At 42.8% G+C, this 26,235-nt stretch overlaps 3 protein-coding genes and 1 pseudogene across 3 annotated transcripts; 2 read left to right on the top strand and 2 right to left on the bottom strand.

Annotated features, from left to right (window-relative positions):
- Window positions 1-3,798: 3,798 nt before the first annotated feature.
- On the bottom strand, window positions 3,799-8,159 carry LOC117445952 (kelch-like protein 23). The gene is made up of 3 exons (XM_034081906.2): window positions 7,181-8,159; window positions 5,478-5,886; window positions 3,799-4,313 (listed from the first exon to the last, which is right to left on the bottom strand). The coding sequence occupies exons 1-3, from the start codon at window positions 8,157-8,159 to the stop codon at window positions 4,010-4,012; spliced, it is 1,692 nt and encodes a 563-aa protein (XP_033937797.1). The 3' UTR covers window positions 3,799-4,009.
- Window positions 8,160-9,619: 1,460 nt separating this feature from the next.
- On the top strand, window positions 9,620-11,376 carry LOC117445637 (U6 snRNA-associated Sm-like protein LSm7). Its single transcript, XM_034081406.2, has 4 exons — window positions 9,620-9,703; window positions 9,930-10,020; window positions 10,682-10,753; window positions 10,886-11,376. Exons 1-4 carry the CDS (start codon window positions 9,698-9,700, stop codon window positions 11,026-11,028), a joined length of 312 nt encoding a protein of 103 aa, XP_033937297.1. The 5' UTR covers window positions 9,620-9,697; the 3' UTR covers window positions 11,029-11,376.
- A 5,312-nt stretch (window positions 11,377-16,688) lies between these two features.
- Window positions 16,689-21,046, bottom strand: LOC117445491 (kelch-like protein 12; annotated as a pseudogene).
- A 1,459-nt stretch (window positions 21,047-22,505) lies between these two features.
- Window positions 22,506-24,263, top strand: LOC117445729 (U6 snRNA-associated Sm-like protein LSm7). Its single transcript, XM_034081561.2, has 4 exons — window positions 22,506-22,589; window positions 22,815-22,905; window positions 23,567-23,638; window positions 23,771-24,263. The coding sequence occupies exons 1-4, from the start codon at window positions 22,584-22,586 to the stop codon at window positions 23,911-23,913; spliced, it is 312 nt and encodes a 103-aa protein (XP_033937452.1). The 5' UTR covers window positions 22,506-22,583; the 3' UTR covers window positions 23,914-24,263.
- The last annotated feature ends 1,972 nt before the right edge of the window (window positions 24,264-26,235 follow it).

Here is a 26,235-nt window from a genome sequence, read left to right as displayed (position 1 = left end):
CGCTAAAGGTCCCCACTGCGTTTGATAGTGACGCCAAGGGATCCTGGTGTGTGAGGAGCTCCACGGATTGGTCCATTTTGGTTCCCGGAAGAAACAAATGGAAGAAGAGAAATGTCCAACGAGGCGTTCTGGGGCAGCAGACAGGTCTTCTCTGTGTTAGAGCTTTACTCGCTACAAGGCTGAAGACTTTTCTTTTTGGCGCTGCTTTTAATTGAACTATTCATATCTTAAACTGCACTGTAACTTTTATCCATGTATTTTTCCTTAATGTTTATTTTATTAGCTTTTCTTTTTTAATGCTTAATGTCTTTAATTTTTTTTTTTTTTTTTGTAAAGCACTTGCGTTGAAAAGTGCTATATAAATAAACTTGCCTTGCTACAGGGTGCACTTTGAGGGTTTGTGACTGCAGACCGTTCACATGCAGAACAACCTTCATAACTCAAGGGGACGGGTCAGAACCAGAAAAGCATGACATGGGACATTTAAGTTTTATTCAAGGGTTTTTCAAATGTTTTAATGAACATGTAGGCTGGGACTTATCATAAGCATGACTTCATTCGGATATCTTCGTATATTTTACCTTTACCAATTAATTTGCCAAGTGCAATACAAATATTTCTTAGAGTTGTCCATAGAGTGCTGCAGTGAAGACTTATTTGTGTAAGGCAACCAGGAAGTGAGCGTCGCAAAAAGGCTCCCTCAACAAAAAGTTATGGATTTTTCCATTGAATATTGTAGAAATGTAGATAATAAGATCTGTGGCAAACAAAGGTTTATGATACTTTTATATTTTGTTCAGCAGGATAATCTCAACATATCAACACGACTTTGTGATTAAGCACAAAGACAATCTCCGCAAGTGAAAAGTATCCGAATCACATGACTTCTCGTCACCACCGCTAAGCTGAAGGCGGCTAATGTTTGTTAGCATCGGCTGTTTTTAAGACTTATAGAAGCTTCAGGCATTCACCAGTTGGGTATTCACTGACATGTTTTATGTTGTAGACAAAGAGTGGACATATGTTCAGCTTCGGTTGACCATAGTCCTTATTACAGGTGTCAAACCAAAAGCATGTTGAAAAAAACGTTGACTTCAAGATAAGGGGACCAGCAGAGGTGACATGCTGACTCATCTCCGCTCTTCTTCATGTCTCTTCTACATCAACACGTGTCCCCTCTTCTTCACGTCTCTTCTACATCAACATGTGTCCCCTCTTCTCCATGTCTCTTCTACATCAACATGTGTCCCCTCTTCTTCACGTCTCTTCTACATCAACATGTGTCCCCTCTTCTTCATGTCTCTTCTACATCAACATGTGTCCCCTCTTCTTCACGTCTCTTCTACATCAACACGTGTCCCCTCTTCTTCATGGCTCTTCTACATCAACATGTGTCCCCTCTTCTCCATGTCTCTTCTACATCAACATGTGTCCCCTCTTCTTCATGTCTCTTCCTCATCAACATGTGTCCCCTCTTCTTCATGTCTCTTCTACATCAACACGTGTCCCCTCTTCTTCATGTCTCTTCTACATCAACACGTGTCCCCTCTTCTTCATGGCTCTTCTACATCAACATGTGTCCCCTCTTCTTCATGTCTCTTCTACATCAACATGTGTCCCCTCTCTTCATGTCTCTTCCTCATCAACATGTGTCCCCTCTTCTTCATGTCTCTTCTACATCAACATGTGTCCCCTCTTCTTCATGTCTCTTCTACATCAACACGTGTCCCCTCTTCTACATGTCTCTTCTACATCAACACGTGTCCCCTCTTCTTCATGTCTCTTCTACATCAACATGTGTCCCCTCTTCTACATCAACACGTGTCCCCTCTTCTTCATGGCTCTTCTACATCAACATGTGTCCCCTCTTCTTCATGTCTCTTCTACATCAACATGTGTCCCCTCTTCTTCATGTCTCTTCCTCATCAACATGTGTCCCCTCTTCTTCATGTCTCTTCTACATCAACTTGTGTCCCCTCTTCTTCATGTCTCTTCTACATCAACACGTGTCCCCTCTTCTTCATGTCTCTTCTACATCAACATGTGTCCCCTCTTCTTCACGTCTCTTCTTCATCAACATGTGTCCCCTCTTCTTCATGTCTCTTCTTCATCAACATGTGTCCCCTCTTCTTCATGGCTCTTCTACATCAACATGTGTCCCCTCTTCTTCATGTCTCTTCCTCATCAACATGTGTCCCCTCTTCTTCATGTCTCTTCTACATCAACACGTGTCCCCTCTTCTTCATGTCTCTTCTACATCAACACGTGTCCCCTCTCTTCATGGGCTCTATCTACATTCAAACATTGGGTCCCCTCTTCTTCAGTGTCTTCATTCTACATCAACATGTGTCCCCTCTTCTTCATGTCTCTTCCTCATAACCATGTGGTTCCCCTCTTCTTCATGTTCTCTTCTACATTCAACATGTGTGCCCTCTTCTTCATGTCTCTGTCTACATCAACACGTAGTCCCTCTTCTACATGGATCTCTTCTACATAAACACGTGTCCCTCTTCGTCATGTCTCTTCCTACATCAACATGTGTCCCCTCTTCTTCACGTCTCTTCTACATCAACACGGGTCCCCCTCTTCTACATGTCTCTTTCTACATCAACACGTGTCCCCTCTTCTTCATGTCTCTTCTACATCAAACATGTGTCCCCTCTTCTTTCATGTCTCTTCTACATCAACATGTGTCCCCTCTTCTTCATGTCTCTTCTACATCAACATGTGTCCCCTCTTCTTCATGTCTCTTCTACATCAACATGTGTCCCCTCTTCTCATGTCTCTTCTACATCAACATGTGTCCCCTCTTCTTCATGTCTCTTCTACATCAACATGTGTCCCCTCTTCTTCATGTCTCTTCTACATCAACATGTGTCCCCTCTTCTTCATGTCTCTTCTACATCAACATGTGTCCCCTCTTCTTCATGTCTCTTCTACATCAACATGTGTCCCCTCTTCTTCATGTCTCTTCTACATCAACATGTGTCCCCTCTTCTTCATGTCTCTTCTACATCAACATGTGTCCCCTCTTCTCATGTCTCTTCTACATCAACATGTGTCCCCTCTTCTTCATGTCTCTTCTACATCAACATGTGTCCCCTCTTCTCCGTGTCTCTTCTACATCAACATGTGTCCCCTCTTCTTCATGTCTCTTCTACATCAACATGTGTCCCCTCTTCTTCATGTCTCTTCTACATCAACATGTGTCCCCTCTTCTTCATGTCTCTTCTACATCAACATGTGTCCCCTCTTCTTCATGTCTCTTCTACATCAACATGTGTCCCCTCTTCTCATGTCTCGTCTACATCAACATGTGTCCCCTCTTCTTCATGTCTCTTCTACATCAACATGTGTCCCCTCTTCTTCATGTGTCTTCTACATCAACATGTGTCCCCTCTTCTCCATGTCTCGTCTACATCAACATGTGTCCCCTCTTCTTCATGTCTCTTCTACATCAACATGTGTCCCCTCTTCTTCATGTCTCTTCTACATCAACATGTGTCCCCTCTTCTCCATGTCTCTTCTACATCAACATGTGTCCCCTCTGTGGAAAGAGACTCTGAAAGTTTCAGGAACAAAGATTCTCTCTCTTTTTGATCCATTTCTATAAAAACCTGTCTGAAAACGAGCTGATCAGATTTTGGCCACTTTGTGATGTCATCACGATGTGTTGTCTTGAGTAACCATTAGCCAATCAGCAACCAAGGTACCCCCCCCCCCCTTATCCCCTGAATCTCCTCTAGAGCACCTTTGAGTTCTTTGTAACCAAATGTCTCTCAGAGGGGCGTGGGGAGGGGCTCCTTATTTTCATCTAAAGTAACAGACAGAGAATCAGCACTTTGGAAACAGGGCTGAAACAGAGGGGATTATGGGTAATGCTGCAATGATCTGTTTGGTGTTTGGAGCCAATCAGAGACATGTTTTGTTTATATAATGTATTGATGAAAAACAGTTTCAATAGTATAATAATAGGGGACCTTTAAATGTTCTTGCACCCTGGTGTCCATCACGTGACCATCCTCATGGTGACGCAGCCTCTGAGGGGCACCGGGCAGGGGATGGCGTCCTCCACCTCGAGGCAGGTGTCTATGTACGGGTCCATCAGCACCATGTTGGGGAATGCTTTGTTGCTCTTCCTCTCGCTCAGCAGGTAAATCTGCCCGCTGACGGTGGTGCAGCCGCAGTAGAACTTCCTGTCCAGACACTCTTCCTCCTGCACCGTCCACTCGTCCGTCTCCACGTCAAAACGCAGCGCCTGGCCTCCAAACAGGTAGAGGGCCCCGTTGAGCTCTGTGGCGACCAGGTCATATCTGTTGGTTCGGATAAAGAAAAGTAAGGCTGAAAGGAGAAGCTATTTGGAAACGAAATAGATATTAAGGAATACTGGAAAGAGGGTTCCTATAGATTAAGACAAATTACATTTTTTATATATTTTTTAAATGCCCCTTTAAAGGTGGGGTAGGTAATTTTGGAGAAACCAGCTCAAGTGCGCTAGAATATGAAAATACACAGCCGGAACAAATCTGCCACTTCCTCACAGAGCCCCTCCTCCAACACACACGAACGCGCACATGACCAACGAGGGCACGAGATAAGTGTGTGCCCCGATGGAAGGCTGACAGGCAGGTAGGACATCCAGTTACTTTAGCCGGGTCGAGGCAGATGATTGGTCGAGCTTTTTACAGCGCCACGGCTTCCACAGATGATATTTGTTTATGGATTTTTAGTCAAAGCACTTCAGATATTCATTGCTATCAGAATGTTAAGAGCATTCCATGGAATATAACAACAAGTGTATCTGGAGCCGGTTTCTCAAACGTACCTACCCCACCTTTAAACTTAGGACTATATCCAAAAACAGATCCATTACTTATCGGCTAAGGAGGATTTTTCTCATCGGTTTGTGTTAATGTAAAATATGTGTTTTGGTGCAGTAAACATGTTGAACTAGTGTGTAACATAACACAAAGGTATATAATATATGAGTTTTGTTGGTATCCAGATCTGCATGAAACTATTGCAAGATTTGGTTCTTTCATTAAACCATTTGGTTAGTTATTATATATTTTCAATACTTTTAAGATTTAAAACGCATTGTGAGAAAAATAAGATTTATAGAATCCTACTTCCCATGTGTGAGCATTTGTGAGACTTTTAAGATAAGATAAAACAAACTTTATTAAGGAAACAATTAAAGGGGAATTCAGGTGTCAGAGAAGCAACAGCAAGAACAGTGCAAGGATAACGGAAACAAAAATGTGTGTAACAAGACTAGGGTGAGGAGTTGCTGAGTTGTGTTTTGAGTCTCAAGTACAGTACTTATTGTTATAGTTGTATGTCGGGATGAAGCCTTGGTTATGACATGGATTCAATCATTTTAATACTTATTTTTCAGATGAATTCAATACCTTTCAAGACTTTTAAGATCCCAGAAAACGCCAGAAATCAAAACTAAAGAGAAACATTTCACCCACCGTGGAAATGGAGAGTATGAGACCACGTCCCACTGGTCCTCCTTCACCCTGTACCTCTGAACCCCCGCGTACACCTCCCCGTTCTCATCCAGTCCGCACGCCACGTAGATGCAGGAGTCCAGAGCCACAGAGGCGGCCCTCTCCACGGCTCTCACCATCGGGCTGACCTCCTCCCACTCCTCTGACCCCAGAACCAGCCTCTCCACGTCCCCCAGCAGCCCCTCGTCCACGCTGCCCCCCAGCACGTACAGCACCGAGTCCAGACCCGCGGAGCAGTGGCTGTGCCGGGCCGTCTGCATGGCGGGACCCTCCACCCAGACCTGGTTCCCACAGTGAAACATCCGGACCCAGTCCACGCAGAACCACAGGACGTCCCGGAAGTGTCCGCCTGTCACCACCACATTGTCTCCTACATCGTGAGAGAATCAGAACAAAATTAAGAAGTGTTGTATTAGGAAAATTATGTTTAATGTCCAATAAGTAGGATTTGGTATAGGTGTTTACTTATTTTGATGATGTATTATTCAAATGTCAGAATCAGAATCAGAAACAGGTTGACACGTACGAGGAATTTGACTTGATGTCATGGTGCATATACATAAAGTAAAACAACAATTAACAACACAGATAGAGAACTAGAAAAATATTTAAAATAATACAAAATATAGTAAAAATAAAATTGAATAAAATATGGAATAAATAAAATTGAATAAAATATGGAATATATAACGAGATAGCATGTTTTCTGTTGAATCAATAGCCTATATCAAATAATCACATGCTCTACTCTGTCGATCAGTAAGTGGTAATGTAAATTTGTGGTAGACACATTAATGCCATTTAGAGATAATTAGCATATACAGTATCCTCACCAGGCTTTATTATGGTATGTAACTGCAACACATCCTCACTCCCAGGTCGGCCTATGTTGACGTTATGTCAAGTCCCCTGTGTTGGCTTTTTCCAACGCAAGGGGGGGGCCCTTAGCGTCCATTTTCAGCTTTCCGGGATGTCCATATGCTTCTATGGACGCTCATGGAAGCACGGCATTCGTTTGTGTCGGCTGCCCTTAAAGGCAATGTGATAACGGTAACATAGCTGGGGATTCTGGGTAGTGTAGTGTCTTCTGCCATCCTTTACTCCGAAAAAATATTTGTTTCTCCGAATCGAAGGGGAAAAATAGAAAAGCATTGCCCACAATTTAAACCAATCAATGTTGTGTAATTAACAAGGATAATCTGGTGTTTTTTAGTCGATGAGTAGTGCAGATATCACTGTAAAATCAATCGACAGTAAGAGGAATACTTACTTCCGGGTGTACAATTCTCCGTTATCCAATGAGAATGGACGCTCACATTGCCTTTAAGGGCAGCCGACACAAACGAATGCCGTGCTTCCATGAGCGTCCATAGAAGCATATGGACATCCCGGAAAGCTGAAAATGGACGCTAAGGCCCCCCCCCCCCTTGCGTTGGAAAAAGCCGACACAGGGGACTTGACATAACGTCAACATAGGCCGACCTGGAAGTGAAGATGTGTTGGTAACTGAGCCAACAGCACAGGGCATTCGGCCTTTCATGTAAGAACAACGACAGAACATGGAAATACATGTACACATAGCACATAAGAGAAATACACATGCAGCCCCTCACCCATCATCAGTTTCACAGGGACCCTCACCTTCATCACTATCATTCACATACCTACTGCAGCTACTGAGTACTGTGTGAGGTTCTTCCTCTGCAGGGGGGGGCAGCTCTGCCACCGGCCGCTGAGCGGGTGGAACTGATAGAGCGGCTGCTGCTCCGTATCGTGGGGTCCACCCAGAACAAAGAGGGTCTCCCTGGCCCTCGTCATCGACCTGCCCATGGACCAGGACTCTGGGAAATGTGCATTCAGCATGCAGATGAGCTCGGCTCTGGGGTCGTTGCTCGTCATCTTCACTAAAAGTTGAGTAATGAACGGTAAAGAGAGCGACTCCGGCCTCACTAACTGAATCAGCTCCAGGAAATGTTCCTGTCTTTTGGGGTCAAAGGACACCCAGCGTAGGGTGGCCTCCAGGGCGGCATCATCTGTATGGATGGCAAGGTCATCGCAAGCAATAAGGTCTGCTACGGACTCCTTAGACAGGGACAGGAAGTCCTCTTCTGAGGTGATAGCAGAGAAGTGTGTGAGCGCCACATTGCGAGCCGCGTTGTGGAGCTGAGTGCAGCCCAGGCTCCAGGCGTAGCTCATCATCCCCAGACAGTTACTGAGGTGCAGCTCGCGCTCCAGGAACTTGCAGCACAGCAGCCTGGCTCGCTCCAGTTGTAAAAAGTCTGCCGTCTCAAGGATCCGCAGAACATTCTCCCTGTCCAAAACTAGTTTGGAAGTCTTGCTGTAGTCCATTAAAACCCTGAAATGCTTCACACTCACACATTTAATCTCTATTCTCCTTTTGCTGCTCTCTAGGCCGCCGCCAAAAAACAGAGCCCTGAAGTAAGGACTCTGGAGGGCGAGTCTTTGACGGTTCACATAGAAACTCTCTCCTTCTACCTGCAGAACTGCGTCAGGGATCACTTCAGGCGCAGAGTTAGTCACATGTAGAGCAGATTCGTCCTCCTTAAGTTTGTCTCTCTGTTCAGAGAGAAGTGGGAATGTAAAGCTCTGAGGTTTCGGCTCAGGCTCGGCTCGGCCGGCCATGTCAGAGCCACACCGAGGGTCTTCTGCTGCACAGAGCCTCGTCTAGTTTACAACCCACACCAACTGGTGGTATTAATAGCTCTCCCTCTGACTGACTGCTGACAATGCAACCAGGAAAAGGAGGTCAGTTTGAAAAACACATGCTAGAAATGGTCAAATGTAGAGTATTCCAATTCATTCAATATTGTCTTTATATTATTTAGATAATCAAGACCAGGGGGGTCAAACTCAAACACACAGTGGGTCAAAATAAAAAAATGGGTACTAGTGGAGGGCCGGACTGGTTCAATGTTTATTGCAGAACTTATTGAAATGAACTTATTGCACATATTAAACCTGGAACTAACTAAGCTTAAATTATTGCCTATAAAAACAACATTAAACATTAAATAATCAGTTGCATTCATTTCTCATGGCTCTATCTGCAGCTTCTCCAGAGTCAGTTCTTATGAGTACATTTCCCCACAGGCCAACAACAGCTTCAACAAAACTATTCCCCTCAAAGAGAAACCCAAACATGCTCTGTTGCCGTGAGAGAGAAAGTGCAGAAGGAAGCATCCATTGAACTCAGTGTGCTGCTCTGAGATGCTAGCTCAGATACTTGGCGTCTCATCTCGGGGGCAAGGTCATCAATGTTTGGGCTCAGGCTCTGAGCGGAGGAGACCCTCAGGATGGAGTGAAGGTGTGCGTGCAATATACCGGCGGGCCAGATCTAATAGGAATTAGAAATGATCCTGAGGGCCGAAATTAAATCCACCACGGGCCTGATTTGGCGCCCGGGCCTTGAGTTTGACACATGTGCTCTAGTGATATACGTCTTTTGTTTACCTTCTATCCATATATCCATCTAGCTATCTATCTATCTAATTTAGATAGCTTAATGCAAATTCATTGATGAATAAATTCCAATAATTTGCCCCTTGTTTACAAAATATTAAGAAACTGATGTCAGCTGAGGTGTTCATCGCTTTGATTGGTGAAAAAATGTTGGATTTTTTTTTTTTAAACAATACAAAAAAATGCTAAATAAAAAAATTTGAAAAACGATATTAGAAAAAAAAGAAAATCCAAATAAAAAAATCCAAAACATGATAAAAATTATATTTTTTAAATCAAGAGAAACCTCTAAGCTACGGTCCCTAATCAGTGGGGCCGCTGGGCTGGCTAGCCTTACAATGTTGAAAAAAATAATGTTCTAAAAACACAACAAAATGAATAAATAATAATGATATTTTTCTTTAAAAATAATAACATTAAAAAGTTAAATCAACCAAAAGGAGTAGGGGGACGACCCCCCTAGAATCTCTCTGGGCAAAAACATATCTAAAAAAAAATAAGGAGGAAACGTATCTGCTAAGATTAAGAAATATGATACATTGGGTCAGGGAGACTTCTATTTATTGAAGAGTTCATAAAATAATTTCTATTTTTGCGGGGGTACATCATTCTGGTCCATCCCCCAGTACAGCAGGTGGCGATAATGCGCCTTTAACGCTGGTTGCCGTCCACAATAAAAACCGTAGAAGAAGAAGAGAAACATGGCGGTGAGTTCGTGTTTTGTTAGCTTTCATTCAAACTTAACTTCACCTTTCTGTCTTTGCACATTATAATGAGCATATTAAGACAGCAATTGTTTATGATGAACATGAGCTGTAATGTGGATGAAATACTCGACAGTTGGGGGGGCGTTTTTGTCCCATTTGCTAACTTGGCTAGCCGAGTAAAGCTAACATGTGACTTAAAAACACATTTTATCTGTTTCCTTTGCAGGATAAAGAAAAGAAGAAGAAGGAGAGCATCTTCGACTTGTCAAAATACATCGACAAGCCGATCCGTGTTAAGTTCCAAGGAGGACGAGAGGGTAAGAGCATTAATACTGTTGATGAAGAGCTAATGCTAACATAATCAGCCGGTGCAAACATTAGCTTCATGATTGGGATTTGTTTCTCTCTTAAACAGAGGTGTAAGTAACTAAGTACATTAACTCAAGTATTGTACTTTTGAGATACTTGTACTTTACTTGAGTATTTCCATTGTATGCTACTTTGTACTTCTACTCCACTTCAATTCTGAGGTAAATGGTGTACTTTTACTCCACTACATGTATTTGTATTAGTTACTCTACAGAGTGGATGAATGATGTGAAATATAATCAAGTGTTGAATCAGACTTTAGTTCCACCTGGAGTAAATCCACCAGCTACCCTGCAGTCTACAAAGCCATTCAGACTAGCTGCACCTTCACCAGCTTTGAGAACACTTTCATGATCAATCATTATAAAACACATCTCGTATATTATTCTGAAATGGACCAATCTCCACAACGACTACTTTTAAGTATATTTTGATGCTGATACTTTTGTACTTTTAGTTGAGTAACATTTTGAATGCAGGACTTTTACTTTTAACAGAGTATTCCTACCCTCTGGTACTTCTATATTTACTCAAGTACTTCTACTCCTCTACACCTCAAGTCTTTTAATTGATCCTGACTAATGTGAACTTTACTCGGTTTCCTCTCAGCCAGCGGTGTTCTGAAAGGATTCGATCCTCTGTTGAACCTGGTGCTGGACGGCACCATCGAGTACATGCGGGGTAAGTTACAAACTGCAGGAAATGTATACTTTTTAGCTGTCTTAAATAGGGTACACTTTCCAAAAATAACGTGTGTACTTAAGTTATTCCTTACATCTGAAGTTAAATGATAATGTGTGTGTGTACATGCAGATCCAGACGACCAGCTGAAGCTGACAGAAGACACCCGGCAGCTGGGGCTGGTGGTCTGCAGAGGAACCTCCGTCGTGCTCATCTGTCCTCAGGACGGCATGGAGTCCATTCCCAACCCCTTCGTACAGCAGCAGGACGGCTAACACACGCACACACTTCACATTACACACACACTTTACATTACACACACACAACCACGCACACACTTGAACATCTGGTGGAGTTTTTGTTTGAATTGCTTCTAAACATAACTGTAAAAATGCGTCCGATAAAGTAATTTTCTGTCGAGAATCATTTTAAGTTGATTAAGTGCGAATGGGCACTTGAAAGCACTTCACTGTTCGTCCGCTCCGTGGTGTGCACGTTTTTGCGGAGATTTGAGTTAAGAGCCCACACTTTTGGGAAAACCATTTTCTTTTCATTCACAATAAGAACCTTTTTGCTATTCTTTGTTGTTTTTTGATAAAATAAAATGAAAAATGTTTGTTCAAGATGTTGTTCCCTCTTGTTCTTGTACACGTTGGTTGTGTGGATGGAAAACTCGGATGTAGGAATCCAATTCCGTGATTTTTAAATGTGTCCCAGAGAGCCATGAAAGTTGTAGTCAAAGCTGGTTTTAGTCGACAACAGAAAACGTTTCCGTCAACTTGTAGTCATTCAGAACAGCGCTGCTATCCTGGTGAGGATGCGCAAATATGATTACATCACCCCCATCCTTAAAGCACGACACTGGCTCCCCGCGGAACTGAGGATCGAATTCAAGGTCTCCGTCCTCACCCACCAGTGTGTCCATGGAACTGCCCCTCGCTACCTCAAGGAACTCCTCACCCCCCATACCTCCTTGCAGACCACCCGCTCCAGCAACTCAGACCCCCCAGGACCAAGCTCCGTACTATGGGAGACCGGGCCTTCTGCTCGGCTGCTCCCAGTCTGTGGAACGCTCTCCCCGAACATGAGAGCACCACAGACCGGAAGCTTTTAAAAAGAAGGCCTTAAAACCCATCTGTTCAAAAGAGCCTTTGCCTCGACCTTTTATTTATTACCACCCTTTTATTTATTTTTGTATTGCTTTTTATTCATTCCACCGTGTTGTGTACTGTTCATGCTCACTGCTTGTAGCACTTTGGGATTTGAAGTCAAATATGAAGTGCTTTATAAATAAAACCCATTAGAATTAATCAAGATATATAATCTTTATTTCCTCTGCTATTTTTTAATAAATAGTCTTAGATCAATGTCAAATATCCTTTTATATTCATTACATTTAAAATTGCGATCTGGTCAAGGCAATAATTTGGTCATTTTAGTCAAACTTATTCCACATACATTGAACCATGTCTGATGGAATAACAGGTTGAACGATAAACAATGCAGCCTGCCTCCCGCTTAAAAAACAATGATGCGTTTCAGGAATGCTAAAGTGTGTTTCTGAGAGATAAAGGGCGAGGGACAGAGGAAGTGTAGGGGGACAAAAAAGTGGTTTTGAATCTACGATACAATAACCAGGGTTCTTCTTACGGTCATTAAAAACCTGGAAAAGTCTTGGAAATTCAAAATGCTAATTCCAGGCCCTGGAAAAGTCATCGAAAACAATATTTTCCCCAAAGTCGTGGAAATGTAACTAAAGTTGCATCAAATATAATTTATATTTTAGCTAATCGCCTAAATAGTAATACTATAATGATAATAAATACTGTATCGTTTAGTAATGAAATGTAAAATGGCATTTAACTGACGAGGTGTTTTGCTGGTGAGAGATTTGAGTTGCTTTAGCCTGTAGAAGCTAGTAAGCCTGTTTGATTTGTTTTAGAGGCACAACATGTTTCATACGCAGACCTTATTTTCCTGTTCCATGTTCAAATAAACATGTTTCAGTGGCTCCGCTGAGAAAGAGTAATTTTTTTGGTCATGGAAAATGAGGTACAGGTAATGGAGGAAGTCATTGAAAATCATTGCTGAAAAGTGTATGAACCCTGAATAACAATATTGTTGATTTTGTCAAAGTCTGTAATGGTATCGGTGTCATCTCCTCATCAACACATCCAGATCACACAATGTTGATGAAAGCGAGAACACTTGGTTTTGTTTGCCCTGTGGTTCAGGTCTGCACAGAAACTAATGAATATTTGCTTTGCTCATTATTCCACCAAGTTTATTGAGGCTGGTAGTTTAAACTAATCTTGCAAAATGTCACCTAATTTGTGGAGGGTACATATTAAAACAATTCCACCTTGAGTTGGCTTCTGAAAATGTACACATGCAGGCCCAATCCCAAACCACTCCCTCGACCCTACCCCTCCGTGATGGAGTGAACTCCGTCTGTAGCCACACTCGCAGCTCAACGAGGCTCCCTCCTGTCAGATGGAGGGAGTAAATACAGCAGCAAGCTTTGGGACGGCCTCCCCTCTCTCCGGAAGAAACAGGAAATGCCGTAACTGTATGTAACAACGGTTTCAAATCAGCATCTCTTAGACAAAAAGTTTAATTTAATAACTCAAATAAAACTCCAAACATCTTTCATTGAGTTTTCAAAGCTCTTTTAGTTTTAAACCTGATGTTTATAAGCTTCTTAGTTTTTGCAACGGTCTGTACATATACACAACTTTATAATAAAATGCACACATTTACCTTTTTCTAGACTAAACACAGGTATGATCCTAAGTTAAAAACATATGAGGTTATCATGAGGTTGTTAACATCGCAATTTATCAGTGGATGTTTGCTGGAAACTACTTGTAAAACAGCGTGTTTCCTGACGGACACACACAGCGTGACTCCGGTCAGGTAGAGACCGGTCTCAATGTCAGCACTGCTGAGCTGTTTGAGGGCTTGATAGCCCACTCCCCCTCCACACTCGTTGCTTTGGAACAGCCCTCAATATGGCGGACCCTCCGCGTGAACGCGCAAACGGAGGGGTAGGGTGTAGGGGGTAGGGTGTAGGGGGCGGTTTGGGAATGGGCCGCAGTCAGGGGTGGGCGGTGCTGTAGGCTAGGGAAGGCTAAGCCTTCCCAAATATTTGTGTCACTGCATCCTGGTAGAATAAAAATATAATGTATAATGTTTGTGTCTTTGACATTAGCACTGCTATGCAGCCACCTGTGCCCTGCACTACGAAGCCAGTTTCAAACCCTGGATATGTTTGAGTTATCTAAACTAACCCTAACAAACGAGATCTCGACGATGGTTAATATCAAGTCGGTAAATCAGCTGACTCAGATAAGGAGATTAATATAGGCTATGATATTATATGATCGATGATCTGATTGAATGTGATATGAATGATAAGCATACAGCAGTTTATCCTTTATCCTGTAATATGACTTGATAGATTTAAACTTTAAACTGAGCTATGATTGGTCAGCAGGCGGGTGCTTTCAACTTAGGCTGCGGCCACACGAGGACGAAAACGGCTAAACGCATAGGATTAACGTAAACGCAATCGCAAACAAGCTTCGGATAGTTCAATTATCCGGATAGTGTCTGCCCACACTAGACCGCTCCGTTTAGCTCCAAACCGCTGGAGAAGCTGCAGTACATATGCAGGAGCCTGTAGGTGGCGCTGTACTTCCTCCACAAAAGCAGCGAAGAAGCATGGTTGTCATGGTTTGCCCTTCTGTTTATTTCTCCGCGGTGGGGGCCGAGGGAACCGGGCAGAGTTTTTCGCCAGTCAACGTGTATTAAAGTTTAAATCTTCCGGACACAATTATAAAAGTGCCGGTCAAAGGTCTTCTTTGTTATCTATTGAGCTTTAAAACAAATGAATAGCGACTCTATATAATATAATAATAAAATACACGGAGCCTCTCTTTTTCCTCCCTCTCTTCGGACAGCGTCAGTGTCTGTCTCATGCAGCATCTGATCCAGTAATGAGTGACCCGGCCGACAGTAAAAATAAACATATTTATAACTAGTGTAGGGAGTTTGAGAGGTAATTAAAATAGCTAGGGTGATGATCTGACTTGAAGTGTGTGTTTTGCTGCAGCGGGAGGAGCTGCAGGTGAGCAGAGCTGCGTGTCTCCGTCCTGTCAGATTAGACTTCACTCCCGTTTAGGTCCATATCGAGAGAAAGATAAATAATCTGAATTCAGGGTGCAGTTTACTTTGACGTGGGGGTGAGCAGCAGAGGTGGGGAGAGGCGGGGCTATTGCCTCATCATTATTGCTGTAGATGTTGCACAAACAACTGTAGCATGGTCAATAGGGTCCGGAGCACGATAGCAACTCTGCGATCCGCCATTGTTGTTGTTGTTGGTGGCGAAACACTTCAGCACTGGCGCGGGGTAAGCGGAGGTGAGCAGAAGAGGTGGGGAGAGGCGGGGCTATTACGCAATCACTATCAGTGATCTGAAAATGTTCGGATAGGGCGCACACACGGAGCCGCTTGACCCCCCAGAGAGTTGCGTATGCCTTTCTATCCACCTTGGGACCCGTTATCGTTTCCTCAGTCGTTTAGTGCCGTATTCGGTCGTGGCCGAACGGTCTATATGACACTAAACAGTAACGCAAACAAACGGCCGAATTCGTCCTCGTGTGGCCGCAGCCTGAGTTGATCTCTTTTCTATAGACGCCGGAGGTGGGCAGCGTCAGGTAAAAAAAGTGATTTAGCCTTCCCAAACCTGAGCCTCACGCGCCGCCTATGCGCAGCCCTTTAATAATCACACTAACCAGTAGATCACGTCATAGCACTGGCCAACTATTGCAGACCAGTCCAGGGACTTCTTTAACATGTAATGGTATTCTGTGGACAATCCACCTGATTGGCTGGAGCTCGTCTTTTTTCAGAAGAACAGAAGTGTTTGCTTGCGACTTTAAAGTGTGTCAATGGATAAAGGTAGAGTGTGTGAAAGAAATCCACTGAAGCCTTCGCACACTGATGGAGAGATGTGTAGTTATAACTACTGTCAACTTAGTTGGTTTTTACAGGAGGGGACACACGAGGGATTATATGATAGCTGCTGCTTTGCTCTCGATTTGTATATCATTATAGTATTGGGAATTTAAAAAGAAATGGACGAAGTATGACATATATTACCTAAGAATTATTTAATGTATTTTAAATGATTGTATTGTATTACTACATGTTCTCTTAGTGCTCCATACCATGGGATCATGGAGGGACGAAAATAAATTATATGAAATTAAAATAATATATACTTTGGAAAATTACCAATAAAAGCAGCTAAATCTCTCGGTAGGCTATATGTTTTCATAAAATATATAGTGGAATAAATATATACACATACAATTGTACTTAAGTATAGTACTTGAGTAAATGTATTCAATTAATGGCCAGCAAGCCTTTCTCTTACCTCACTTCCTCTCACTTTTACTTAAGTGCAGAAGTGTAATACATTCGCAGTAATGGCAGATTAGAGGGACTGTGATCCACGTAAAAGGACCCGGATGTGGTGCCAGGTGTTGTGCAGAATTCCAGCAGGCTTCGCCCCTCCTCTGTGACTACTCACTGTGTATCTGGATCACAGGCAGGCTGCAGACACTCAGGACATGTTGCATGCTCCTTAACTTTTTTTACAACGTTGCGTAAAAAAGGAGTAACCCATGTTTGTTGTTTACTTGGAGATTATGGCAGAGCTTGTGAGGTGACAGGAGAAAATGCCTGAGCACACCGGGGTGTAACCGAAGGGGATCAGGCCCGAGGATGGGAGGAGGGTCGGCCGGGGATTTGTGAAGCCGAGCCGACCTGCTAAAGTAAACTGCGGACGGGGATCCACCTGCGGCACGCCCCCGGGCAGCTGGAACAAATAGCGGACCTCTGTCCTCCATCCAGGTCATCTGCTCCTGTGTCACACCACACTGTGGAGACCGTGGATGTGTCCGGAGAGAAGAACGAGGTGAGTGAGTTTACCTGCGGACATAAAGCCTTTATTGTCTAATGCTCCACGCTGGGATGCACCTGGAGCGACAACCGTGCGTAATTCACTGGTGCGGGGAATATTCTCCCCGAGTCGAGTGATTCCCTTAGTATTCTTTTATCTGCGGACTTTAAGGGGAAGGTAGCTTGTGTGGTTTTAGTGTGGCGTGTCTCCATATCTAATGTGAGTTCGCCAGGTAGCAACATGGCTTCCGTGGTCTCTTTTACGCACAACCCCAGCCAGCTCCACCGAACACAATCACTGCTACATGTTTTGTGTATTTATTTATACCTCACGACTTTATAATCATTATCCCGGTATTTTGTCAAATGTGCATCTTGATCTGAAATAAGCAACGTCTGACCAGTAAGCTACATTTCAATTGTTTTGGTTGTATGAATACTGGGACTGTATTTCTTACACTTTGGAAACACCCTAAGCATCATTGTAGAATTCTAAATATATTTCAGTATTTGTTGACTTTGTGAGAAGAGGAACCAACTATGTTATTTAAGTAGTGTTGTTGGTTTTAATGCAATGCAGTGGAACACAATACATAATTCATAGTGTAATGCATTAAAAATCACAAATGGACCTTTATATCATTCTGTATACTGTATATCCACTCCATTCCTCTAGTGAGTCTAAAATGCCTAATTTTACGGCATTTCCAGTCTCCAATAGTATCACTGTGTTTCTGCAGTGGAAAATAATAAATAATTCATTCTGTGATTTACAATTGTCTGATTTAGCCGAGTCGGCTCTGATTGGTTAGCTGGCCGGCTCTGTTGTGATTGGTCCACAATAGGGTGACCAGATGTCCCGCTTTGCGCGGGACTGCACAGCATTTTCACGACTTTTGGTGCGTCCCGCAAATTGAGACGATGTCCCGCATATTTCATTTTGATTGGCTAAAACGCTTTTCTTTAAAATCAGATTCATCCAATGGCTGTTGAGAAAGCAGGGAAGGCTATCATCAGGGGGCTGTGTTTGCTGTCAATCAAACTGTAACACACGGCGGGTGCTGGTCAAGTTCTCATCGGTTTGTGTTAATGTAAAATATGTTTTTGGTGCAGTAAACATGTTGAACTAGTGTGTAACATAACACAAAGGTATATAATATATGAGTTTTGTTGGTATCCAGATCTGCATGAAACTATTGCAAGATTTGGTTCTTTCATTAAACCATTTGGTTAGTTATTATATATTTTCAATACTTTTAAGATTTAAAACGCATTGTGAGAAAAATAAGATTTATAGAATCCTACTTCCCATGTGTGAGCATTTGTGAGACTTTTAAGATAAGATAAAACAAACTTTATTAAGGAAACAATTAAAGGGGAATTCAGGTGTCAGAGAAGCAACAGCAAGAACAGTGCAAGGATAACGGAAACAAAAATGTGTGTAACAAGACTAGGGTGAGGAGTTGCTGAGTTGTGTTTTGAGTCTCAAGTACAGTACTTATTGTTATAGTTGTATGTCGGGATGAAGCCTTGGTTATGACATGGATTCAATCATTTTAATACTTATTTTTCAGATGAATTCAATACCTTTCAAGACTTTTAAACCCAAAACTAAAGAGAAACATTTCACCCACCGTGGAAATGGAGAGTATGAGACCACGTCCCACTGGTCCTCCTTCACCCTGTACCTCTGAACCCCCGCGTACACCTCCCCGTTCTCATCCAGTCCGCACGCCACGTAGATGCAGGAGTCCAGAGCCACAGAGGCGGCCCTCTCCACGGCTCTCACCATCGGGCTGACCTCCTCCCACTCCTCTGACCCCAGAACCAGCCTCTCCACGTCCCCCAGCAGCCCCTCGTCCACGCTGGCCCCCCAGCACGTACAGCACCGAGTCCCAGACCCGCGGAGCAGTTGGCTGTTGCCGGGCCGTCTGCATGGCGGGAACCCTCCACCCAGACCCTGGTTCCCACAGTGAAACATCCGGACCCAGTCCACGCAGAACCACAGGACGTCCCGGAAGTGTCCGCCTGTCACCACCACATTGTCTCCTACATCGTGAGAGAATCAGAACAAAATTAAGAAGTGTTGTATTAGGAAAATTATGTTTAATGTCCAATAAGTAGGATTTGGTATAGGTGTTTACTTATTTTGATGATGTATTATTCAAATGTCAGAATCAGAATCAGAAACAGGTTGACACGTACGAGGAATTTGACTTGATGTCATGGTGCATATACATAAAGTAAAACAACAATTAACAACACAGATAGAGAACTAGAAAAATATTTAAAATAATACAAAATATAGTAAAAATAAAATTGAATAAAATATGGAATAAATAAAATTGAATAAAATATGGAATATATAACGAGATAGCATGTTTTCTGTTGAATCAATAGCCTATATCAAATAATCACATGCTCTACTCTGTCGATCAGTAAGTGGTAATGTAAATTTGTGGTAGACACATTAATGCCATTTAGAGATAATTAGCATATACAGTATCCTCACCAGGCTTTATTATGGTATGTAACTGCAACACATCCTCACTCCCAGGTCGGCCTATGTTGACGTTATGTCAAGTCCCCTGTGTTGGCTTTTTCCAACGCAAGGGGGGGGCCCTTAGCGTCCATTTTCAGCTTTCCGGGATGTCCATATGCTTCTATGGACGCTCATGGAAGCACGGCATTCGTTTGTGTCGGCTGCCCTTAAAGGCAATGTGATAACGGTAACATAGCTGGGGATTCTGGGTAGTGTAGTGTCTTCTGCCATCCTTTACTCCGAAAAAATATTTGTTTCTCCGAATCGAAGGGGAAAAATAGAAAAGCATTGCCCCACAATTTAAACCAATCAATGTTGTGTAATTAACAAGGATAATCTGGTGTTTTTTAGTCGATGAGTAGTGCAGATATCACTGTAAAATCAATCGACAGTAAGAGGAATACTTACTTCCGGGTGTACAATTCTCCGTTATCCAATGAGAATGGACGCTCACATTGCCTTTAAGGGCAGCCGACACAAACGAATGCCGTGCTTCCATGAGCGTCCATAGAAGCATATGGACATCCCGGAAAGCTGAAAATGGACGCTAAGGCCCCCCCCCCCCTTGCGTTGGAAAAAAGCCGACACAGGGGACTTGACATAACGTCAACATAGGCCGACCTGGAAGTGAAGATGTGTTGGTAACTGAGCCAACAGCACAGGGCATTCGGCCTTTCATGTAAGAACAACGACAGAACATGGAAATACATGTACACATAGCACATAAGAGAAATACACATGCAGCCCCTCACCCATCATCAGTTTCACAGGGACCCTCACCTTCATCACTATCATTCACATACCTACTGCAGCTACTGAGTACTGTGTGAGGTTCTTCCTCTGCAGGGGGGGGCAGCTCTGCCACCGGCCGCTGAGCGGGTGGAACTGATAGAGCGGCTGCTGCTCCGTATCGTGGGGTCCACCCAGAACAAAGAGGGTCTCCCTGGCCCTCGTCATCGACCTGCCCATGGACCAGGACTCTGGGAAATGTGCATTCAGCATGCAGATGAGCTCGGCTCTGGGGTCGTTGCTCGTCATCTTCACTAAAAGTTGAGTAATGAACGGTAAAGAGAGCGACTCCGGCCTCACTAACTGAATCAGCTCCAGGAAATGTTCCTGTCTTTTGGGGTCAAAGGACACCCAGCGTAGGGTGGCCTCCAGGGCGGCATCATCTGTATGGATGGCAAGGTCATCGCAAGCAATAAGGTCTGCTACGGACTCCTTAGACAGGGACAGGAAGTCCTCTTCTGAGGTGATAGCAGAGAAGTGTGTGAGCGCCACATTGCGAGCCGCGTTGTGGAGCTGAGTGCAGCCCAGGCTCCAGGCGTAGCTCATCATCCCCAGACAGTTACTGGGGTGCAGCTCGCGCTCCAGGAACTTGCAGCACAGCAGCCTGGCTCGCTCCAGTTGTAAAAAGTCTGCCGTCTCAAGGATCCGCAGAACATTCTCCCTGTCCAAAACTAGTTTGGAAGTCTTGCTGTAGTCCATTAAAACCCCTGAAATGCTTCACACTCACACATTTAATCTCTATTCTCCTTTTGCTGCTCTCTAGGGCCGCCGCCAAAAAACAGAGCCCTGAAGTAAGGACTCTGGAGGGCGAGTCTTTGACGGTTCACATAGAAACTCTCTCCTTCTACCTGCAGAACTGCGTCAGGGATCACTTCAGGCGCAGAGTTAGTCACATGTAGAGCAGATTCGTCCTCCTTAAGTTTGTCTCTCTGTTCAGAGAGAAGTGGGAATGTAAAGCTCTGAGGTTTCGGCTCAGGCTCGGCTCGGCCGGCCATGTCAGAGCCACACCGAGGGTCTTCTGCTGCACAGAGCCTCGTCTAGTTTACAACCCACACCAACTGGTGGTATTAATAGCTCTCCCTCTGACTGACTGCTGACAATGCAACCAGGAAAAGGAGGTCAGTTTGAAAAACACATGCTAGAAATGGTCAAATGTAGAGTATTCCAATTCATTCAATATTGTCTTTATATTATTTAGATAATCAAGACCAGGGGGGTCAAACTCAAATACACAGTGGGCCAAAATAAAAAAAATGGGTACTAGTGGAGGGCCGGACTGGTTCAATGTTTATTGCAGAACTTATTGAAATGAACTTATTGCACATATTAAACCTGGAACTAACAAAGCTTAAATTATTGCCTATAAAAAACAACATTAAACATTAAATAATCAGTTGCATTCATTTCTCATGGCTCTATCTGCAGCTTCTCCAGAGTCAGTTCTTATGAGTACATTTCCCCACAGGCCAACAACAGCTTCAACAAAACTATTCCCCTCAAAGAGAAACCCAAACATGCTCTGTTGCCGTGAGAGAGAAAGTGCAGAAGGAAGCATCCATTGAACTCAGTGTGCTGCTCTGAGATGCTAGCTCAGATACTTGGCGTCTCATCTCGGGGGCAAGGTCATCAATGTTTGGGCTCAGGCTCTGAGCGGAGGAGACCCTCAGGATGGAGTGAAGGTGTGCGTGCAATATACCGGCGGGCCAGATCTAATAGGAATTAGAAATGATCCTGAGGGCCGAAATTAAATCCACCACGGGCCTGATTTGGCGCCCGGGCCTTGAGTTTGACACATGTGCTCTAGTGATATACGTCTTTTGTTTACCTTCTATCCATATATCCATCTAGCTATCTATCTATCTAATTTAGATAGCTTAATGCAAATTCATTGATGAATAAATTCCAATAATTTGCCCCTTGTTTACAAAATATTAAGAAACTGATGTCAGCTGAGGTGTTCATCGCTTTGATTGGTGAAAAAATGTTGGATTTTTTTTTTTAAACAATACAAAAAAATGCTAAATAAAAAAATTTGAAAAACGATATTAGAAAAAAAAGAAAATCCAAATAAAAAAATCCAAAACATGATAAAAATTATATTTTTTAAATCAAGAGAAACCTCTAAGCTACGGTCCCTAATCAGTGGGGCCGCTGGGCTGGCTAGCCTTACAATGTTGAAAAAAATAATGTTCTAAAAACACAACAAAATGAATAAATAATAATGATATTTTTCTTTAAAAATAATAACATTAAAAGTTAAATCAACCAAAAGGAGTAGGGGGACGACCCCCCTAGAATCTCTCTGGGCAAAAACATATCTAAAAAAAATAAGGAGGAAACGTATCTGCTAAGATTAAGAAATATGATACATTGGGTCAGGGAGACTTCTATTTATTGAAGAGTTCATAAAATAATTTCTATTTTTGCGGGGGTACATCATTCTGGTCCATCCCCCAGTACAGCAGGTGGCGATAATGCGCCTTTAACGCTGGTTGCCGTCCACAATAAAAACCGTAGAAGAAGAAGAGAAACATGGCGGTGAGTTCGTGTTTTGTTAGCTTTCATTCAAACTTAACTTCACCTTTCTGTCTTTGCACATTATAATGAGCATATTAAGACAGCAATTGTTTATGATGAACATGAGCTGTAATGTGGATGAAATACTCGACAGTTGGGGGGCGTTTTTGTCCCATTTGCTAACTTGGCTAGCCGAGTAAAGCTAACATGTGACTTAAAAACACATTTTATCTGTTTCCTTTGCAGGATAAAGAAAAGAAGAAGAAGGAGAGCATCTTCGACTTGTCAAAATACATCGACAAGCCGATCCGTGTTAAGTTCCAAGGAGGACGAGAGGGTAAGAGCATTAATACTGTTGATGAAGAGCTAATGCTAACATAATCAGCCGGTGCAAACATTAGCTTCATGATTGGGATTTGTTTCTCTCTTAAACAGAGGTGTAAGTAACTAAGTACATTAACTCAAGTATTGTACTTTTGAGATACTTGTACTTTACTTGAGTATTTCCATTGTATGCTACTTTGTACTTCTACTCCACTTCAATTCTGAGGTAAATGGTGTACTTTTACTCCACTACATGTATTTGTATTAGTTACTCTACAGAGTGGATGAATGATGTGAAATATAATCAAGTGTTGAATCAGACTTTAGTTCCACCTGGAGTAAATCCACCAGCTACCCTGCAGTCTACAAAGCCATTCAGACTAGCTGCACCTTCACCAGCTTTGAGAACACTTTCATGATCAATCATTATAAAACACATCTCGTATATTATTCTGAAATGGACCAATCTCCACAACGACTACTTTTAAGTATATTTTGATGCTGATACTTTTGTACTTTTAGTTGAGTAACATTTTGAATGCAGGACTTTTACTTTTAACAGAGTATTCCTACCCTCTGGTACTTCTATATTTACTCAAGTACTTCTACTCCTCTACACCTCAAGTCTTTTAATTGATCCTGACTAATGTGAACTTTACTCGGTTTCCTCTCAGCCAGCGGTGTTCTGAAAGGATTCGATCCTCTGTTGAACCTGGTGCTGGACGGCACCATCGAGTACATGCGGGGTAAGTTACAAACTGCAGGAAATGTATACTTTTTAGCTGTCTTAAATAGGGTACACTTTCCAAAAATAACGTGTGTACTTAAGTTATTCCTTACATCTGAAGTTAAATGATAATGTGTGTGTGTACATGCAGATCCAGACGACCAGCTGAAGCTGACAGAAGACACCCGGCAGCTGGGGCTGGTGGTCTGCAGAGGAACCTCCGTCGTGCTCATCTGTCCTCAGGACGGCATGGAGTCCATTCCCAACCCCTTCGTACAGCAGCAGGACGGCTAACACACGCACACACTTCACATTACACACACACTTTACATTACACACACACAACCACGCACACCACTTGAACATCTGGTGGAGTTTTTGTTTGAATTGCTTCTAAACATAACTGTAAAAATGCGTCCGATAAAGTAATTTTCTGTCGAGAATCATTTTAAGTTGATTAAGTGCGAATGGGCACTTGAAAGCACTTCACTGTTCGTCCGCTCCGTGGTGTGCACGTTTTTTGCGGAGATTTGAGTTAAGAGCCCACACTTTTGGGAAAACCATTTTCTTTTCATTCACAATAAGAACCTTTTTGCTATTCTTTGTTGTTTTTTGATAAAATAAAATGAAAAATGTTTGTTCAAGATGTTGTTCCCTCTTGTTCTTGTACACGTTGGTTGTGTGGATGGAAAACTCGGATGTAGGAATCCAATTCCGTGATTTTTAAATGTGTCCCCAGAGAGCCATGAAAGTTGTAGTCAAAGCTGGTTTTAGTCGACAACAGAAAACGTTTCCGTCAACTTGTAGTCATTCAGAACAGCGCTGCTATCCTGGTGAGGATGCGCAAATATGATTACATCACCCCCATCCTTAAAGCACGACACTGGCTCCCCGCGGAACTGAGGATCGAATTCAAGGTCTCCGTCCTCACCCACCAGTGTGTCCATGGAACTGCCCCTCGCTACCTCAAGGAACTCCTCACCCCCCATACCTCCTTGCAGACCACCCGCTCCAGCAACTCAGACCCCCCAGGACCAAGCTCCGTACTATGGGAGACCGGGCCTTCTGCTCGGCTGCTCCCAGTCTGTGGAACGCTCTCCCCGAACATGAGAGCACCACAGATCGGAAGCTTTTAAAAGAAGGCCTTAAAACCCATCTGTTCAAAAGAGCCTTTGCCTCGACCTTTTATTTATTACCACCCTTTTATTTATTTTGTATTGCTTTTATTCATTCCACCGTGTTGTGTACTGTTCATGCTCACTGCTTGTAGCACTTTGGGATTTGAAGTCAAATATGAAGTGCTTTATAAATAAAACCCATTAGAATTAATCAAGATATATAATCTTTATTTCCTCTGCTATTTTTTAATAAATAGTCTTAGATCAATGTCAAATATCCTTTTATATTCATTACATTTAAAATTGCGATCTGGTCAAGGCAATAATTTGGTCATTTTAGTCAAACTTATTCCACATACATTGAACCATGTCTGATGGAATAACAGGTTGAACGATAATCAATGCAGCCTGCCTCCCGCTTAAAAAACAATGATGCGTTTCAGGAATGCTAAAGTGTGTTTCTGAGAGATAAAGGGCGAGGGACAGAGGAAGTGTAGGGGGACAAAAAAGTGGTTTTGAATCTACGATACAATAACCAGGGTTCTTCTTACGGTCATTAAAAACCTGGAAAAGTCTTGGAAATTCAAAATGCTAATTCCAGGCCCTGGAAAAGTCATCGAAAACAATATTTTCCCCAAAGTCGTGGAAATGTAACTAAAGTTGCATCAAATATAATTTATATTTTAGCTAATCGCCTAAATAGTAATACTATAATGATAATAAATACTGTATCGTTTAGTAATGAAATGTAAAATGGCATTTAACTGACGAGGTGTTTTGCTGGTGAGAGATTTGAGTTGCTTTAGCCTGTAGAAGCTAGTAAGCCTGTTTGATTTGTTTTAGAGGCACAACATGTTTCATACGCAGACCTTATTTTCCTGTTCCATGTTCAAATAAACATGTTTCAGTGGCTCCGCTGAGAAAGAGTAATTTTTTTGGTCATGGAAAATGAGGTACAGGTAATGGAGAAGTCATTGAAAATCATTGCTGAAAAAGTGTATGAACCCTGAATAACAATATTGTTGATTTTGTCAAAGTCTGTAATGGTATCGGTGTCATCTCCTCATCAACACATCCAGATCACACAATGTTGATGAAAGCGAGAACACTTGGTTTTGTTTGCCCTGTGGTTCAGGTCTGCACAGAAACTAATGAATATTTGCTTTGCTCATTATTCCACCAAGTTTATTGAGGCTGGTAGTTTAAACTAATCTTGCAAAATGTCACCTAATTTGTGGAGGTACATATTAAAACAATTCACCTTGAGTTGGCTTCTGAAAATGTACACATGCAGGCCCAATCCCAAACCACTCCCTCGACCCTACCCCTCCGTGATGGAGTGAACTCCGTCTGTAGCCACACTCGCAGCTCAACGAGGCTCCCTCCTGTCAGATGGAGGGAGTAGTAAATACAGCAGCAAGCTTTGGGACGGCCTCCCCTCTCTCCGGAAGAAACAGGAAATGCCGTAACTGTATGTAACAACGGTTTCAAATCAGCA

Source organism: Pseudochaenichthys georgianus, chromosome 4, assembly GCF_902827115.2.
Source record: "Pseudochaenichthys georgianus chromosome 4, fPseGeo1.2, whole genome shotgun sequence".
Lineage (NCBI taxonomy): Eukaryota > Metazoa > Chordata > Actinopteri > Perciformes > Channichthyidae > Pseudochaenichthys > Pseudochaenichthys georgianus.
This window is presented reverse-complemented; position numbering and strand designations above follow the sequence as displayed.

Bases quoted from the DNA above. Each gene is read 5' to 3' on its own strand.
- LOC117445729 (XM_034081561.2), top strand. The intron at 22,906-23,566 runs GTAAGAGCATTA...GTTTCCTCTCAG, and splicing joins GTTCCAAGGAGGACGAGAGG to CCAGCGGTGTTCTGAAAGGA. The intron at 23,639-23,770 runs GTAAGTTACAAA...GTGTACATGCAG, and splicing joins CACCATCGAGTACATGCGGG to ATCCAGACGACCAGCTGAAG.
- LOC117445952 (XM_034081906.2), bottom strand. From the start codon at position 8,159: ATGGCCGGCCGAGCCGAGCCTGAGCCGAAACCTCAGAGCTTTACATTC. The intron at 5,887-7,180 runs GTATGTGAATGA...CTCACGATGTAG, and splicing joins GTACTCAGTAGCTGCAGTAG to GAGACAATGTGGTGGTGACA. The intron at 4,314-5,477 runs GTGGGTGAAATG...CCGAACCAACAG, and splicing joins TCATACTCTCCATTTCCACG to ATATGACCTGGTCGCCACAG.
- LOC117445637 (XM_034081406.2), top strand. The intron at 10,021-10,681 runs GTAAGAGCATTA...GTTTCCTCTCAG, and splicing joins GTTCCAAGGAGGACGAGAGG to CCAGCGGTGTTCTGAAAGGA. The intron at 10,754-10,885 runs GTAAGTTACAAA...GTGTACATGCAG, and splicing joins CACCATCGAGTACATGCGGG to ATCCAGACGACCAGCTGAAG.